This window comes from Haliotis rubra, unplaced genomic scaffold, assembly GCF_003918875.1.
Source record: "Haliotis rubra isolate DU_JTF1 unplaced genomic scaffold, ASM391887v1 Scf862, whole genome shotgun sequence".
NCBI classification, from domain to species: Eukaryota; Metazoa; Mollusca; class Gastropoda; order Lepetellida; family Haliotidae; genus Haliotis; species Haliotis rubra.
The window spans coordinates 302,866-321,284 of NW_025767593.1; the positions used below are offsets into that span (position 1 = coordinate 302,866).

At 40.4% G+C, this 18,419-nt stretch overlaps 2 protein-coding genes across 3 annotated transcripts in view; one reads left to right on the plus strand and one right to left on the minus strand.

Moving 5' to 3' along the window:
* Positions 1 to 1,969: 1,969 nt before the first annotated feature.
* On the minus strand, positions 1,970 to 3,415 carry LOC124262978 (arylsulfatase I-like). The gene has a single exon (XM_046697595.1). The coding sequence runs from the start codon at positions 3,413 to 3,415 to the stop codon at positions 1,970 to 1,972; it is 1,446 nt and encodes a 481-aa protein (XP_046553551.1).
* A 707-nt stretch (positions 3,416 to 4,122) lies between these two features.
* LOC124262986 (signal peptide, CUB and EGF-like domain-containing protein 1) overlaps positions 4,123 to 18,419 on the plus strand; it is a 28,120-nt gene continuing 13,823 nt past the window's right edge. For both annotated transcript variants that reach the window (XM_046697602.1, XM_046697603.1), the window contains exon 1: positions 4,123 to 4,152. In XM_046697602.1, coding sequence (XP_046553558.1) covers positions 4,138 to 4,152 — 15 coding nt within the window. In that variant the 5' untranslated portion in view covers positions 4,123 to 4,137. The remainder of the gene's footprint in view (positions 4,153 to 18,419) is intronic.

Genomic DNA, 18,419 nt, shown 5'->3' on the forward strand with positions numbered 1-18,419 from the left:
GATTCACCAGTCCACATCAACATCCTGAAGATGTGAGCAGTTTTACTAGCCATCCAGCAAGGGCACCAATCCTCTGTAGGTCTGGAAAAGACACTGTAGTTGCCTGTATCAACAGACTCGGAGGAACCCTTTCTCCATTCTTCGTGGAACTTATGAGAGAGCTTTACCTTCAAGTGGACAGTCTGGACTGCAACATTTTGGATAGACACATCCCAGGGAAGATCAGCATCCTTGCAGATGCACTATCACGCCGGAACAAGATTCTATTGATGGTGTGGATGCTTACATCCGGAAGCCTTCGGGCAGATAGCGATAAAGTGGAACAACTTCATATAGATCCGGTTACAACATCCCTCAGCAATCAATTGCCAACTCATATCAGTCAAGGAGTTTCAGATGCGTTTCCTCAGCTGTTAGCTAGTCAGTCAGAACTTCAATATCTGCTTCATATGGCTATACATTGGACCGATTCCAGCAGTGAAGGTTGATTGTTGTGATCCTTGAAGCTTCTCTTGCTGCACAGTTGAGTCTAACACCTCAAATGGTAGATGAAGACTAAAAATATGAACCGAATTATATCCAAATATGAAGTTGATTTGGTCTTCATATGAGTGGACACGGTATTGACCTGCCATGATGTAGAAGGACGTATTCGTAAGAATTTTGGACCATTATCAACAGTGGTAATAACTCTTAGAATACTACATCTAGCATTTGAGGTAGATGCCCACGCATTATCCCCCGAACATACCCAAGTACTTTCCTTAGGGTCCCCTAGGAAAAGTTATGAAGTTCTAGCGCCTACGTCAGGGGAGATCACTCCTATAGATAACGCTGGGAAAGACCACTAGGAAGAAAGACAAACACAAGGCCATGGACTTTTATCCAAGCTAACCTGTAGATCAGAAACCAGTTTCAGGAAATATATCAAGCATGTGTTACAGGTATACAGGTAGTATTCTAGGAAATATGACCGTTGTTGATAATACACTAATAAACCATGCAGTGTCTGAACCCCAGTTACATGCAGTAAGAGACAACATCGGTATGCAGCTATCCAGAAATCACTAAAGACGAATCTCAGAAACGGTACACTTGTTCCACCATTGTGGACCTTGGCAGTATAACATCATAAGTCACGATATGGCTGACATACTGCCGATGTGACTTTACATTTCAACTCACTCACTCAGTACATCATTACGGGGCGGTGGGGTAGCCTAGTGGTGAAAGCGTTGGCTCGTCACGCCGAAGACCCGGGTTCGATTCCCCACATGGGCACACTGTGTTAAGCCCATTTCTGGTGTCCCCCGCCGTGATATTGCTGGAATATTGCTAAAAGCGGGGTAAAACTAAACTCAGTCAGTCAGTCAGTACATCATTACACTGAGTAGTACTGGTTGTCATCACACAGAAGAATCAAGTAACGACCACTTATATCACAAGAGAGGGGTCAAACAACACACTCCATCTCAATCACCAGTAGTAGCCAGACATGCTCCTGCATTGCACTTGGCACAGGAAGCAGGTTAAAATGGATCCCCGCTCTTTTCAAGTTCATTTCCAACAAATTAATTTGCAATTGCATGCAATACAATACATATACCTCTTTGCAAGACTTGATTACTCTTTCGTACCTTCGCATATGGACAGGCACTTCAGGTTATTTCAACCACATTCAAGGCTACAGCCACAGACAACTTTGGAAGTGACCTCAGGAATTATCGTTTCCTTTATTTAAGTATATAGATCACAATAATTCTATCTGTAAAGCATATTAAAATGAATGCTGAAGTCGTTGAAAGGTTCATCTCCAACTGCGAGTCCTACATAGTTGGGTCTTTTTTCAGGCATAATAACTATATTTGCGAATATACAGCCACGTAAATCAGACTTAAGTTTGTTACATGACTTAGGGATGTCATCTATCATCGGATGGTATGGTAAATAAATATTGCAGTCAAGGAATCTAGCACCATCCGGGACTCCAGGCATCTTTGAAGTTGGCCGGGTTAGATCGAGGGTCTGAGGGTGGGTCCATCGCAGGAACCCGAGTCCCATTCTTCAGGGCCAGCATCTGCAAGAGGGAGTTGACGAGGGTGGGGTTGTCCTTGGAGATATCATGGTGCTCTGTCGGGTCGGTGCTGATGTTGAACAGCATAACGCTGGGGAGACGAGAGTCGTCAATGAGGGGGACGTCTAAGTCAGACTCAGGAGGAGGGTACCATCCTGAGTACCGACCAGGGTTACCAACGATCAACTTCATGTCTCCCCATCGAAGAGCTGCGGCATGGTGGGCGTCGTAGATGTTGTAGACAAATTCATTCCTTACGCTGCTGCCTCCATTCAGGATCATGTCGACTTGACTCACCCCGTCGATATCCAGTTGACTGGAGTCTCCTCCAGCTATGTCCAGTAACGTAGGGTACCAGTCCACGGCATGGAACATCCCAGGGTGAGTGTAGCCTCTCTTCTTCAGCAGAGTCTTACTGTAGACGAAACCAGCTCCCCTGGTGCCTCCCTCCCATAGTGTGCCTTTCCCACCCCTCAGAGGCCAGTTATTACCACCTTGAGTTGGAAGCCCACCATTGTCTGTTGTAAATACAAGAAGCAGATTGTCCATGAATCCAAGGTTCTCCAGGACAGTGGTGATGTTGTACACAGCATCGTCCAAAGAACTCACCATACCACTGTAAACCATCCTATTTAAATCATGAATGTGGCTGTAGCGATCGGAATATTTAGCAGGCACCTGCAGTGGTCCATGTACAGCTTGAAACGGCAGGTACAGATACATGGGCTTGGATTTGTCGTGGTTCATTATGATATCGATGGCTCTCTTTGCAAACACGTACGTGGAGTATTCCCCTTGTGCGTCTTTGTAGACATCTGTCATGTTCCTGAAGTCATAGCCGTAGTAGTCAACAAGCCTGTACCTGTCATGAGTGAAATGGTCCTCCATACCTCCATAGTAGCCCATGAAGGTGTCGAAACCTCTGTAGGTGGGAGTGTACTTCCAGTTACAGAAGCCGAGGTGCCACTTGCCAACCATGTGGGTATCATAGCCAAAGGTCTTCAACCTCTGTGGGATGGTGATCAGGTCCGCCGGCATGTACTTGGGTTGTTCAATGAAGACTACACTATCCTGGAGCCCCGTGTGGTAGGGGAACTTGCCCGACATGAAGCAGTTTCTTGAGGGGGAACACAGCGGCTGGACGTAGGAGGAGTTGAGGATGACGCCGTCACGGGCGAGGCGATCAAGTGTCGGCGTCTGGATGTCTGGGTTGATCCAGCCAACGTCATTCCAGCCAAGGTCATCTGCCACGATGAAGACAATGTGTGGTTTGTCAGCAGCAGCAGCAGTGCTGGTGAAACACGAGACTACTACAGCAGCGAGAACAGTGTAAAGGGTCATGGTCCTGAAGTGGCAATAAGCAGTGTATGTAACGAGTACCTCATGACATTTCTTGATCCTTCTGCGTTAAGATCAATATATATGTTACCCTTATCAGATCACGTTAAACGTACATGGCTGCGATCTTATCACATTCTTATCTTGAAACATTTGATGGCCCATTTCATGTTTCTTATTTTAAGTGACCTGAAGGTCACTCAAATACATGAAAAAACATTTTTCATGTGCGTGAGTAAGTGCGTGAGTGAGTGAGTGAGTGAGTGAGTGAGTGCGTGCGTGCGTGCGTGCGTGCGTGCGTGAGCGAGCGAGCGAGTGAGTTAGTGAGAACCCTTCGAATGAGAACCCTTCGCCGTCTCACTTCCCTCTTCGCTCTAAGAGCTAGTGGTTCCATATATACATTCATATGCGCCACACCACCCCAAACTATGTAGTACCACGCACTGTGACTGAATGTCTTACTGAGGTAGTTCCATACAGACATTCATACAGGTCCACAGAGCCTTGATCCGTCATATGTGTATATATATATATATATCTGGACTAACGACTCACTCAGCCAGTCAATCATTCCCAGGTCCTACACAAGTTAAGGTGATATGAGCTGGAGACGATCTCACATTACCAGGTGATGGGGTCAATGTGCAGATCATGCACCCGTCCTACATGGCCACTGAAGTATGTCTGGTTAGCTGTCAGTACAGACGGAGTACACTCAACACGGTATGCCAGTGACAGAGGTAAGTTGATCGCACCTGTATTTGCTGACTATTGTGTCACTACAGTTATGCATTATTTACATATATGCCGAATTGAGATTAATGGCTGTCCTAAGCTACCCATCTTGGTCATAAGGAACGTAGGGGTGTACTCTCCTGTGTGGAGGTGCGTGTCTGGCTCATTGAAATATAGAGAGTCGTGTCGTGCAGCGTCAAAACCAAACGAATTTCTGCATGTAAGAGACGCAAAGATTGGTTGTATCTACTTAAAATATTAATCGGCTTTATGCGTTTAATTTTCGAGTGTAATCAGTTTTGGTCTTTCGTAAAGCGAGTGAAACTTTTAACCTCGTTTAACACTCATTTTGAATGTCCATACTTGAACATTGTGTAAACGTGTTTTGCGTCGTCATTTGCTAGACAAAGGCGAGTGGCTCTTTGTAAATGTTCACTCCTCAAACAAACAGGATATAATGAGAATGTTGATTTGTTCATAAAATATTCCGTACAAATACAATAATCCTAGTGAACGGTGACAGCCACATGTTCGTCCACTGGGGTAGTGCAAAAACGTTTGTAGCTATATAACATTATTTAGAAGACAGCTGGAATTTGAAGCAGAATGCACGTAAAAAATGTGACAGTGCAGTGCAGTGACAATGAGTATAAAAGGTTAAACGTCGGTCAACATCTTGTCGTGCTTTTGTCGACTGAATGCAGACACTGATTGACAACATCGCCTCAGAACGTCTTGAAGCTGAGAGTCTGCAGTTGTACATCATATCATCATACACCAGAGCACTATAGGTTGTCATTACACCGGTTCACCCCAATATCGATCAAGAACTGGTAGAGCAAGTGTAACAAGATCGTTACATCCGGGTCCTTTATTGACGTCATCGACATGATACTGCCACTGAGACTGCAGCACGTGCTTGGTTCGGGGGCATCTGAACAAATAATTCGGAATCGTCAGCCAGAGGTGGAACCAAGGCCCGGAAGACTGGTATTTGTCCTGTACTGAGACGTTTGCATCGTCGACATCATATGCGATGGAGCAACGCCGTACATGCATGGGCTGTGAGAAACTGGCAGCGAATCTGCTCCCCGAATGACAGCCTCTCTATGTGTCTCTGACCTACACCAAACTGCGTTCAATAAGTCGACATCACAGAATTGTGATGGTGTGGACCTCCACACGGAGATCTGACTTGGTAGTTCTTGGGAATCAGACAGCAACTTGGTACTGCGGCCAAATTCTTCCTCGTCACCTTATTCCGTTTATCTACCGACAGAGGGTGTTGTCCCAGCATGACAACGCTACAAAACGCAACTTGGTTTGTTGTTGACTCCAGACATAAGTCTCTTGCCATGGCCATCAAGATCTCCGAATCTGAACCCTATTTAGCATCTGTGGGATGAACTCGATAGACGTGTCCGTCGACGTCGTCAGGCCACCCTTGTTTAATAACTTGGCAAGTTATTTTACTTGGATTACGGACCCGCCTACCCTAAATTTCTGGTAATTAAAACAACTTTGGAAATTGTCGATTTTTCACCGCCGACTGTACAAAATATTTCTTATTATTCTGCAAACATTGCTCGGAAGGGTAAAAAAATGGAAAAAAATAATGGCATATTTTGCAATGTTTACCCTGTTTAGAAAATATTCACTAATGGCTTTCGCGGTCGTTATCGAAGTTGTGGTAAGCAAATAAGAGTTACCCGCCCCTGACTACAGCTCCCTCTAAGCGTCGTCTGCAAAAGGCGGGTACGAAACACGGTGGGAATCTGACAGGTTTTGATTTTGATGCACGTTTGTCGTTGACGACATGTCAGAAACATTTTGCTTTTGCATAGACTGCGGCAGAAATGTGAATAAGAAGGATTTAGATGTACATGTAGCAGACATAAGACTTTCTATAGGCAACTTCTTGAACCAAGAAAACATCGTTCATGATTCGGAGGTCATCTTGTTGGCCTTCGGGTCTTCAAGTGAAAATTCAAGAGAAGATCTATCCATCGACAGACTCCGTGATCTTTCAAGTCACTTATTGACTTAAGCAACAGGCGTTACATACACATACGTGTGAAGGATGCAAACGCCGCTGCCGACGATAATGTCTGGCAGACCGTCTGGCCCCGTCTTAGAAACCACCACCGAGAAATGTATTTAACATGATCGACTGCCTGAATACAGAATTTTCATGCATTTTCACGCAGGAATGTTTTCGTAAATTTTTGTAGAATTGTAACATTATTAATTTAACGTGAAGTTTTACTTAAATATTTCGTATGCAACCTAGCCGAGACTAAATTGAACAACATTCTTCAAGTTTAACGACAGTAGTTGTATTTCAGAAATAGATCATTAATTATTAAATCATAACTCCCAAATTTTACAAAATTACAGTTCTTCAACCTTTGTTATATATCTATATCTGGATTAACTAAATCAAGATTTATATTTATATTTTATCGTCGATATAGGAAGTTGTGACCCAAACAAAATATATTTTTTGTTTAATCTTTGTTCAAGTATTTCCATTAAATTCCTCAATAAATCTAATCTATTAAACCGTACTTTCAAACTCATTTGTACAAAAACTGAATAAAAAACATCTTGACTGACTTATCAGTGTGTTTTTCCCTCCCTCCTCCGACTCTGCATTTCAGTTGAAAAAAATCCGTAATCCGAGTTATGTAAAAAGGGTGGTCTCACACGCCACGGAGAATGGTCCAAGTGGTCAACGAGTGGCAGGGGGAATTCCATAAGACAAAATCCCAACACTTATTCAGTATATGCCAAGGAGCAGTGAACACCGATAAGGGTTATGTCTCCTGAACACGTGATGTTCACCAAGTTTCATCCTTGTTTCCATAACATTCTTGTATAAATTTGAACAGTGTATAAACTTCGAAAATGTCAATCTTTACCAAGGTGTGTCCCTACAGTGGAAAGAAACCCCTGCCACATAAATAGTCACAAAACCTTTCCACACCCAGAAGAAATCTTTGCTACAAGCAGAGTCGATGTACAATTGTGACTATATCCTGAACATCCTTGTTTCAGCAACATTACAGCGTAACGATGTTGTTTGTAAACAACTCGAATCTGGACCAGGCACAAACATGGCCTAAATGTTTAGACTGTACATGTTTGTGATATATGTGTCAACCTAAATATGGTGTAACAATGAAGGCACTGAAGCGTTCACAATACTGGTTCATAAGGTGTCTGTGTGTTTTCCCAGCGTCTAGGTTCCCGACTGACGGGTCGACCTGGTGGCTGTGGTATATGATACCGATGTGGTGTTTACCGTATTTCCCTTTCATGTGTGACAATTTGTTACATGCCAATGATGATTTGTCTATCTTACAGCTCACATACCAGTAGGATATAGCTCAGATACTTGAAGGATATAGCTGATATACTTGAAGGATAAAGCTGAGATACTTGAAGGATATAGCTAATATACTTGAAGGATATAGCTGATATACTTGATGGATATAGCTGATATACTTGAAGGAAATAGCTGAGATATATGAAGGATATAGTTGAGATATTTGAAGGATATTGCTGATATACTTGAAGGATGTAGATTAGATACTTGAAGGCTATAGCTGAGATACTTGAAGGATATAGCTGAGATACTTGAAGGATAAAGCTGATATACGTGAAGGATATAGCTGATATACTTGAAGGATATAGCTGAGATACTTGAAGGATATAGCTGATGTACTTGAAGGATATAGCTGATATACTTGAAGGATATAGCTGATATACTTGAAGGAAATAGCTGATATACTTGAAGGATGTAGATTAGATACTTGAAGGATATAGCTGATATACTTGAAGGATATAGCTGAGATATTTGAAGGATATAGCTGAGATACTTGAAGGATATAGCTGATATACTTGAAGAATATAACTGATATACTTGAAGGATATAGATGAGATATTTGAAGGACATAGCTGAGATATTGGAAGAATATAGCTGAGATATTTGAAGGGTATAGCTGATATACTTGAAGGATATAGCTGAGATATTTGAAGGAAATAGCTGAGATATTTGAAGGATATAGCTGATATATTTGAAGGTTATAGCTAAGATATTTGAAGGATATAGCTGATATACTTGAAAGATGTAGATAAGATACTTGAAGGATATAGCTGATATACTCGAAGGATATAGCTGAGATATTTGAAGGATATAGCTGATATACTTGAAGAATATAACTGATATACTTGAAGGAAATAGCTGATATACTTGAAGGATGTAGATTAGATACTTGAAGGATATAGCTGATATACTTGAAGAATATAACTGATATACTTGAAGGATATAGATGAGATATTTGAAGGATATAGCTGAGATATTTGAAGGATATAGCTGATATACTTGAAGGAAATAGCTGAGATATTTGAAGGTTATAGTTAAGATATTTGAAGGATATAGCTGATATTCTTGAAGGATGTAGATAAGATACTTGAAGGATATAGCTGATATACTTGAAGGATGTAGATTAGATACTTGAAGTATATAGCTGATATACTAGAAGGAAATAGCTGAGATATTTGAAGGATACAGCTGAGATACTTGAAGGATATAGCTGATAAACTTGAAGAATACAACTGATATACTTGAAGGATATAGCTGAGATATTTGAAGAATGTAGCTGAGATGTTTGAAGGGTATAGCTGATATACATGAAGGATATAGCTGAGATATTTGAAGGAAATAGCTGAGATATTTGAAGGGTATAGCTAAGATATTTGAAGGATATAGCTGATATTCTTGAAGGATGTAGATAAGATACTTTAAGGATATAGCTGAGATACTTGAAGGATATAGCTGAGATATTTGAAGGATATAGCTGAGATATTTGAAGAGTATAGATGATATACTTGAAGGGTATAGCTGAAATACGCGTGCGAGACAATTAGGATACATGTAGGATATAGATGAGATACGTGCAGTACATAGCTGAGATACGTGCGGCACATAGCTGAGATACGTGTAGGATATAGCTGGTTGCAATAGCGATCCGGATAAGTATTAACTCGATAGCCAAATATATATTTTCTATCCAAGTCTATTATGAAAGAGGTGTGAAACAACACATCTTTCGTTGATGTGGGAAGGACAGACGACAGGCTACGGTAGTGATCGTGGCCTTTCTCCAGTTTGGGGCGGTTTTCCCTTGCCGTCGCTGGACGAGAGCTAGCTCAAAGTTACCGACTTCCTAAGGGTAAAGTACCGCCTTCGTAGCCTCTGTACCGCATTTGTGTCGGTACCGCAAATGTATCGGTACTTTTGTGCTATTTTTACATATTATGTGTGTGTGTGTGTGTGTGTGTGTGTGTGTGTGTGTGTGTGTGTGTGTGTGTGTGTGTGTGTGTGTGTGTGTGTGTGTGTGTGTGTGTGTGTGTGTGTGTGTGTGTGAATCAGCCTAGTGTGACAAAGTGCAAAACATTTCTCCTCAGTATCTACAATGTAGACACGACGAGCGCTTTCAACAATTGAATAATTGTTAGATATATGGGTCATTTTCAAAACTGGTAGGATTTTCAAATCTTTATAACAGTAAATTTGTATTCAAATAAAATCTCAAACACTTAATTATTCAAAAATTAAAACACGCAGGCTCAAATTTACTCATAGGCCTTTTAATTGATACAAAAGTAATTAATAGGGTGAGGGAGAAAGTCCTGACCGTTACCACTTCTTAATCAGAATAAGGATTTTGAAATATAATTCATAAAAATCCTTTAAAGATGGCAGACACAGCTTTTACACCGACTTTATCAAACTTGAAGGTAAAACTGTTATCATGAATCTTGAAAGTGTTATTTTGTATCTTTCATAGATTTACCACAACATAATAGCATTTATCCAAAACATTATTATGTATATAGCTTTCAACAGGTAAAATTGTCTAAAATAAACATCAGCTACTAAGCCCAGAACATCTTTTAATGACATCAGCATAAAGAGGAGTGTTTCATGTATTATCATGAATTAATTAGAGCAGTCAATTAAGACCAGTAACGGTTAGGACAATAGTGGTATCGGTTGGACAGGAATGGTAACGGGCTGGACATAAACCTTAAACAGTTTAATACACCATAGAAACAGGTAACATGAAAGGAAAAACTGATATCATTTTTTTCAACTTTTAACCCTATTTTGGACAGAAAGTGAAATGTGTATTAGAAATTGTAACTTGTAACAAATATGACATGTTTTCTTCCATGCTGTGGTAACGGTTTGGACATTTGTTATATCAATATGAAACTTGTGAATGAATTTAGGCTTTTGAATAAACACAAACTGTAGCTTCTAAAAAATAGAAAAACACACCTGTCTAGATTGAAAATCACTAAAGTTGACACCGGTGAGATGCAAGTACAAGTTGGAGACAGCTCTGTTAAATCAGCTGATTCTGTGAAGAACCTTGGTGTTCACTTCGACCACATACTGACAATGGAGGGACAAGTCAATGCCATCGCCAAGTCATGCTACTTCCAGATCAGAAGTATTTCAGCCATACGTAGATACATCACAGAAGACTGTTGTAAGACTCTAGTACATGCTTTAGTAACATTTAGACTGGATTATGGAAATGGTCTTCTCTGTGGACTACCTGAAACTCTCACCAGTCGTATACAGAAGGTGCAGAACCATTTCGGCTACCAAAACTGGCCTGTGAGAGAGAAGCTACACTGGCTCCCAATCAGACAGAGATGCGCTATAGAAATCTTGTGTATTATTATGTTTTACAGATTAAAGATTGTATGCAGCAGAGAGGGTTCGGGTGATCCTGGCACAGTCAGGCTGGTAAGGCTCATCATCAGCTCAGGGCCCTTGCCCCCTCTACACGCAGCCCAGACAGCGAATGTGACTTCTCCCAGGAAACGCTGCCTAGTCGAACCCACCAAGAACTTTCCGGAGAATATGAAGGCCCCCCAACACTGCAGCCTTCTGCATAACCCAGAGTGGCAGAAGGGCTGTGCTCCCGGTGGAGAACCCGGGCACTGTCCTGATCTGCGCCAAGAGATCAGGAGGTACCAAACCAAGGGCACCGAGAACAATGGGGAGCCTGACGACAAGCGATGACATTGGGATGCAAGCGAGACATTTCAAAGGCGAGGTCCGCATATTTATCATGCTTTTCCTGAATCTTGCCAATCACATTGGTGTCAAAAGGGACAGAAAATTCTATGATATAAATAAATTCATTGCCTTTATCAAAAAGGACAAGATCAGGTTTGTTGGCAGAAATTCTTCTGAGGCTGTATATGAAGTTTGAAAGTATCATTTTCCATTACGCCCTGGACATGTTCAGGGTCGTACCATGGATGGACCTCGGAGTCAAAGCAACAGGCATGTCTGAGACGGTAGTAAAAGCAACGAGCCATGCCATCATGTCGTTTAAGATATGCTGTCTGTGCCAAGGAAGGGCATCCACTGACAAGGTGTTGGACAGTCTCTGTGAATTCATTGCAAAGTCGACATTTCATATTGATATTTTCTTTAAGAATCACATTTAGGCGATTGCGAATGGGAAGTGACTGGTCCTGAGCAGCAAAAAGGAAGCCCTCAGTTTCACATTTAAGACCAGCCGACTTCATCCAGGCGAAGGAGTCGGTGGGATTGCTATTCTGTTCAACACACTGCATGTACACACGATGCAATGGCTTCTCAGAGAGCTTCTCCACAAAAGACCGACTCTGGGCAGACTTGGTGAAGGACTTCACCTGGTTTACTCCCATCACTGTACCGTCCAGCAATACATCGCCATCAACAAAATCAACCTCAAATCTCAGATTCTGTCCAACAACCTTGGCACGCTTAAAATAGCTGTGGAATTCCTTGCTTTCATCGTGAGTCTTCACATGCATCACCAGAGGATCATCCGATAAATAAATATGTGCAAAAGTACACAATAAAATTCTATCATGAAGAGCCTCCACATTAATCAAACCCCGACCTCCAGAATTGATTGGCATGTATAAACGGTTAAGAGAGGAACGAGGGTGGTGGGCTCTGTTATCAGACATGATCCTTCTGGTCAGACGGTCAAGACTCTGGATGTCTTGTCTTGTCCAATCAACTACTCCAAAGGAATAGGAAAGGACTGGCACAGCAAAAGTATTGGTGGCTTTGACCTTGTTTCGAGCATTTAGCTCTGAGCTCCAGATTTTCTTTAAGCGAGATTTGTATTCGGCTCGAAGTTTGTCTTGAATTTGGGCATTCTGGAGCTTGTCTCGAACTTGCATTCCAAGATAGGTGTAGGCCTGATCTTCCACAAGATGCTCAATAACTCCTCCCCCTTGTAACTTGACCGATCAATCATTAACTACCTTGCCACGTTTCAAATGAAGAATATTACATTTGTCGAGTCCAAATGTCATGCCAATATCATTAGAAAGGGACTCGACAAGGAGAACCTGCTCTTTCAAATTGGAATCTCCTTTGGCAAGGAGCTCGATGTCATCCATATAAAGGAGATGAGTAAGCGGTGTTTGGGATCTGTGCTGAGGAGGTCCGGGATGGTAACCCTCCTCTTTATTGAACAGAAAGCTCAAAGGATTTAAAGACAGACAAAAAAAGCAAAAGACTAAAGGAGTCCCCCTGGAAAATCCCCCTTCTGATTGGAATAGATTCCGAAGTCTGCACCTGCCCTTGCGAGTACATCTCAAGTTGAGTCGACCAGCAACTCATTAAAGACTTGAGTAAATCAAGTAGTCGCTCAGGGAGGTCAATACAATGAAGAGACTTCAGAATCCATTCGTGAGGAACAAAGTCGTATGCTTTTTGTAGTCAATCCAGCACATGGAGAGGTTGCGGTGATATGCTTTAGCCTCTTCCAAAATCATTTTCTGTACAAGAAGTTGATCCTTGCATCCCCAACATCCCTGTCTTGCTCCCTTCTGCTCTCTGTAAATGATATCATTGGAAGAGCAGTAAGATGGCACAAGGTTTGTCAAACACCCTGTGAATATTTTGTATTGTGTATTCAAACATGTGATAGGGCGGAAGTTTTTGGGATCAGTCAAGTCTCCTTTCTTGGGGAGAAGTATTGTGCGACCTTTGCAGAACCATGGAGGAACATCACCCTGTATCCACGAGAGAATTAAAACAGAGTAGTAATGGTGTTTGGACACAGGGGAACAGTTTCCAATACCGGTTTCGAATGCCATCAGGCCCTGGAGCTGTATTAGATTAGGACTTTTTTATAACACTTTTCAGGCAATCTGGTGAGATGTAACAGACAAACGACCTAGTTACCTTCTCATGCATTGCATGGTCATAATCACGGACCCATGGTGCCTCAAGGTTAGAGTTGCCGGGTACAGACCACAACTGTTTCCAGAACCTTTCATTGGCATCCATGGGAGGCCGTTTGTCATGTTTACTATCACCCTTTGTTTTCAGTTTCCTGTAGAAGTGCTTTTCATTGTTTCTAAAAAGTTTATTTTGTTTGATGAATTTATTCTTCTTTTCCCATTTTTTCTTTCTTTCAGTCCAAACCTGTATTTTGGCCTTAAGGGAATCGACAATTTGGAGAAGTACCCTTTCTTTTGTTGTCTTGTATTGTAATTGTAATTTTCTCCAAATTGCCTTTTGCCGTTTTGACATTGGGCTCCCTGGTGATCTTAACTTCAGGCACAGCTCTATCCAGGAAATGTATTTTCTAGTTTCTGTTAGTTTTACTTGAAACCGGTTTTTTCTTTGGTGTATTGTTCTTAGCATTAGATGTTTTTTTCTGTGGAAACTGTGTGAATTTCCTCCAAGGTTCGAGCGGCAGCATAGACACAACAATTAACTTCATGTAATGAACAGTCCGATGAAAGTTTCATAGAAATAATATCATTTAATAAATTGATTTCATTTTTGGGAAAAGATTCATTTGTTTGTTTAATTGGCCTCCGATATTCTAAAGGTATGCCAGATATTTTATCAAATTAGGTCTTCAGACGAAACGAAAGTCTGGAAGACCTACTGTTTTACCCGGATTATTATTCTTCTTATTCTTCTTCTTCTTATTATTTGTACGTTTTTTGTGACAGCTCTCCTGACCTAACCGCTTGGTCGATTTTCATGAAACTTTCAGGGATGATAGCCTGTATGCTGAAATTGAAACATAGTCGAAAAATCCCGACTTCCGGCTTCCGGTAAGGGCAGACAACCCAAAATGTCGAAATCTTTGCACCTGAATAACTCAAAAACTATGAGAGATAAATTGACCAAATTTTCACTCAATGTAGACAACATCATTCCCCAGCGACTCAACGCATAGCGGAAGTTGGCCGCCATGACAGATTTTCCGAAATTTTGGAAAAACTGAACTTTTGCCGATTTCAGGGTTTTGACGGTGCCTGTCTTTAAAAATCTTCTCCTCCAGAACGGCATATAGTACAATCGTGTTCGATACGCCGTTGGAAAGCCGATACTCTTGACTACTTAGTTTGCTCAAGGCATGTCGATATCTTGAATGGTTTTGGAGTTATCGCCCTTGAAAGTTGGTGAATGTTTTAGACGCGTTTTCATAGGGTTAAGAAAAAGGTCTCAACTCTGCGAAAAATCAGTGGATTCCTAAATACCAACCTGTAGGTAATTGAATGGGAAACATTTTTGCTTCACATCATGGTTATGTAAAAATCAATAATAACGTCACCATTACGACGCAAACACGGCCTTCGCACATTTCCGCAACTTTTTGACGGTGCCTCTGTTTTCAATCCTCTGCTCCTGAACGGCAAATAGTACAATAGTGTTCTATATATCGTTTTAAAGCCCACACTCCGGACTACTTAGGTTGTTCAATGCATGTCGATATCTTGAATAGTGTCGGAGTTATTGCCCTTGGAAGTTGGTCAATTTTTGGCAAAACGCATTTTTATAGGGTTCACAGCTCTGCGAAATGGATTTTCTTTTTTGAAGGTACCAAACTGTAGACAATAAAATGTGGAACAATTTTGCTTCAGACTATTATTATGTAAAAGTCAATAGTTACGCCACAATTACGCCCCAAACAGGGAGGGACATGAGGATTTCGCATTTTTTCAGTTGTGAGAAAACTAACTCAAGGAAGCAGCGAGTGTTGCTAGATTTTAATGTCGCTTCCTTCAGTCAGTTATCTCATATCACAGGAAGCGCCAGTAAAATCTAGCAACAGTCGCCGCTTCCTGGTATTCCAGTGCCCCAAAAGCAATGCGCTTTAAGTAACAACTGGGACTCCAGCAGTTTGTTTATCAGCTTGACTGTGCCAGGATCGCGCAAACCCGTTCTGCTACATCATCATGATTGCAGGAATCCAGCACATAAACGCACATTTGATACTCCTCAGCAGAGAAGATGTATATTTTCAAAATGTTTGTTTTATAGACAGTTTGCTGTGAGCCTTCATAACATATTTCTTTATACTATGACTGAATATCAGCCTGAACCGGTCAGTTAATTTGGTGATATTTCATGGAATGTTCTTGAATACTGCAAAAGACAGCTTTATTCTGCATTAATAGACATTGTAAATACACAGTCAAAGTGAGTTTTATTTAAAAAACATCTATTCATTACGTTGTCATTGAAAAACAGAAAAGTAATAACATGAAATTTAAAAGCAGACAATTTGTTAGTCACATTACACAGTTGCAATTTATGATACAGATAAACATCCCACAGGTCGTTCACTATCAGATAAAAGCGCTCACGCGGGAGAACAGATATCTCCTATAAAAAGACTACCACTGCAAAGCGTGGTTCATGTGCAAATACGGGAGACGATGTGAATTTCAACGCCAGATGTAATTGACAATGACAAGGAGCTGTCAAATCTGAGCTGGAAGTCATCCAATGCCCAAAGAAATAGTTTCCCTTGAATTGTCCTTTACGTTACATCGGCATTATCCTAGCCATACAGCATCGAGAATAAGTTTGCATGAATAAACATTGTAAGTACAGAGTCAGATATGAGTTTTATTTCAATTTTTGTTTTGAATGGGTGTTTAACAAATGCACTATATACACATAAATCTATGGGTTTTTTTTCACAAGAGCAGTATATGCACATACGTGTATGCGTCAGATAGCTAGGGTCATGGTGATTCCAGAGCTCTAATCGTTTGGACCGTAGACCCAAGGATGGCGGAGCTACCCGCTGTTAAAGAGAGAACTATATCTTCTATGGGAACTATTTAAAAGGTACATGACCCCGCGACCCCGGCTGCATTTCACCGATCCGCTCTCGTGTCAAAAACGTGTTCTGCCTGCGTTTTGGACGCTTTCTAGCCCTTCAATACACTTCAAACACCCGTAACTCCGAGAGTTAAAATGGACGCTCCAGCTGGCGTCCAAAGAAACAGTACAAGTGAAGGTAGCCACGGGGGGTGTATGGGGGAAGTCTGAAGACCGTCAGTATTGCCCAAGAGGCAATCCTAGTTTGTGCACATGGTCATGCTACACAGGCCACTTCATAGATGTCATTTTGCTGTTGATATCGAGGTGCAATATTAGTCTCCATGAAATACACTTCTGTCATTCACTCGGATACCTTTAGTTTTTGTTAATAGTGAGATGGTAACACATATTTATCAAATACAAAGGTTTGGCCAACATATAAGCACCTAGCAATATTTAATGTAATTGGTAGCCTTACATATATCGCAGTTAAAGTTGAAACAGTTTACACCCAAAACATCTTTAAAGGTTGGAATACAATTAAGCTGCTTACCGTCACTACATTTTGTCCAAACTGTTACCATAGATGTCCTAACCGTAACCTTTAATTCATAAAGACTATAGATCTTAGAGAAAATAGAAACTTAACGTGATAAATTCGTTTTGGTTTTTATTATTAGAAGCAGAAAGATAAGTAAATAGAAATTTATAATCCCACCATAGAACATATTCTTTAAAATTGAAATTTATTAAAGATATGTCCAGACCGTTTCTATTATTTGTCCAAACCGTTACTAGAGACTGTTTTTTTATGCTACTACATCAAAACTCCTCTGAACAGTAAAATTCCATGTTTAAACTTATCCTAACTCTTAAAGTAATTATATATTTGTTATATTTCCAATATTAATGAACAACGTTTTGAAATACAAATCATTTTGTTCTGACCGTTACAAGGACTGTCCAACCCGTTACTTTGCAGAATGGTAACGGTTTGGACAGTAACGGTCAAGGCAATTTGTAAGTAAATCTAAAATTAAAAAATAAATGATGCCTAAAAGATTTCAAAGGACATGCCTTCCACCTTTCCCATTTCTGGGCACCATATCCATTGAAATTTTATATTAAAAAGAGATATATTTGACACAAAATACATTGGTAACGGTCTGGACAATTAAGGTTGACACATAACATTTATACTTATTTGATGGTGTCAATTTTCTGCAAAATGTGTTGAATTTCATCTGCTGTCACATGCACAGGGGCTAGCTTAAGCAGACACAGGAAGTAGAATACAATCCAGCTCCAGGGGGGAAGTATTGCAGGAATTTTATACACTGGTAACGGTCAGGACACAAAATCAAAGGACAAGCATGTTACAATTTGTAGGAAAAAATTAAAACAAAATTAAATGCAGTTTGAGTATGCCTGTTCAGTCCTAATCGGCACAATATGAATTAGTTTGTTTATTTGCATTTATATTTACAGCATTTGTGAACATTGATATTAGGACCGTCACCTCCGGACAGAGCAATTTTTGAAAATTACCCATATAGTTTATTTTTTAATGTATATATTTATATGTATAATGTTATATTTATTTAACAAGGAAATACATATAATAATATATCTCCATGGTACATTTTCACAAAGTACAAATCAAATCAAAATTATTTATATACATGTACATATATTTTCAGTTCTTCAAAATAACACATAGATTATGGAAAGTATTGAAAGATAAACATTGTGGATCAACAATAGTCTGCTCAGTTTAAGATACACATTACTGATGAGATTAACGGCAAAGATTCATTAGATTAAGCATAACAATTTATTCAAATGTAGGCAGTCAAATCCTATGAAGAAATTTCAAGAATGGCGATGTACATAAATAAAATACAAAACAGGTTCCCCTAGTCGTTAGGGTTTTGGGGATATTCTTCTTTCCTTATTTGTTGAGAAAATGTTAATTCAAGGTCATTTACTGACCAATATAAAATTTACGTTTGTTAAACCACATTGTAAACTTTACAAAATAACGATTGATGTTGGTCTTTCCACTCGCGAGACAGTTAAGATACATGTAGAACATAGGTG

Coding starts and splice junctions, on each gene's coding strand:
- LOC124262978 (XM_046697595.1), bottom strand. CDS start 3,415: ATGACCCTTTACACTGTTCTCGCTGCTGTAGTAGTCTCGTGTTTCACC.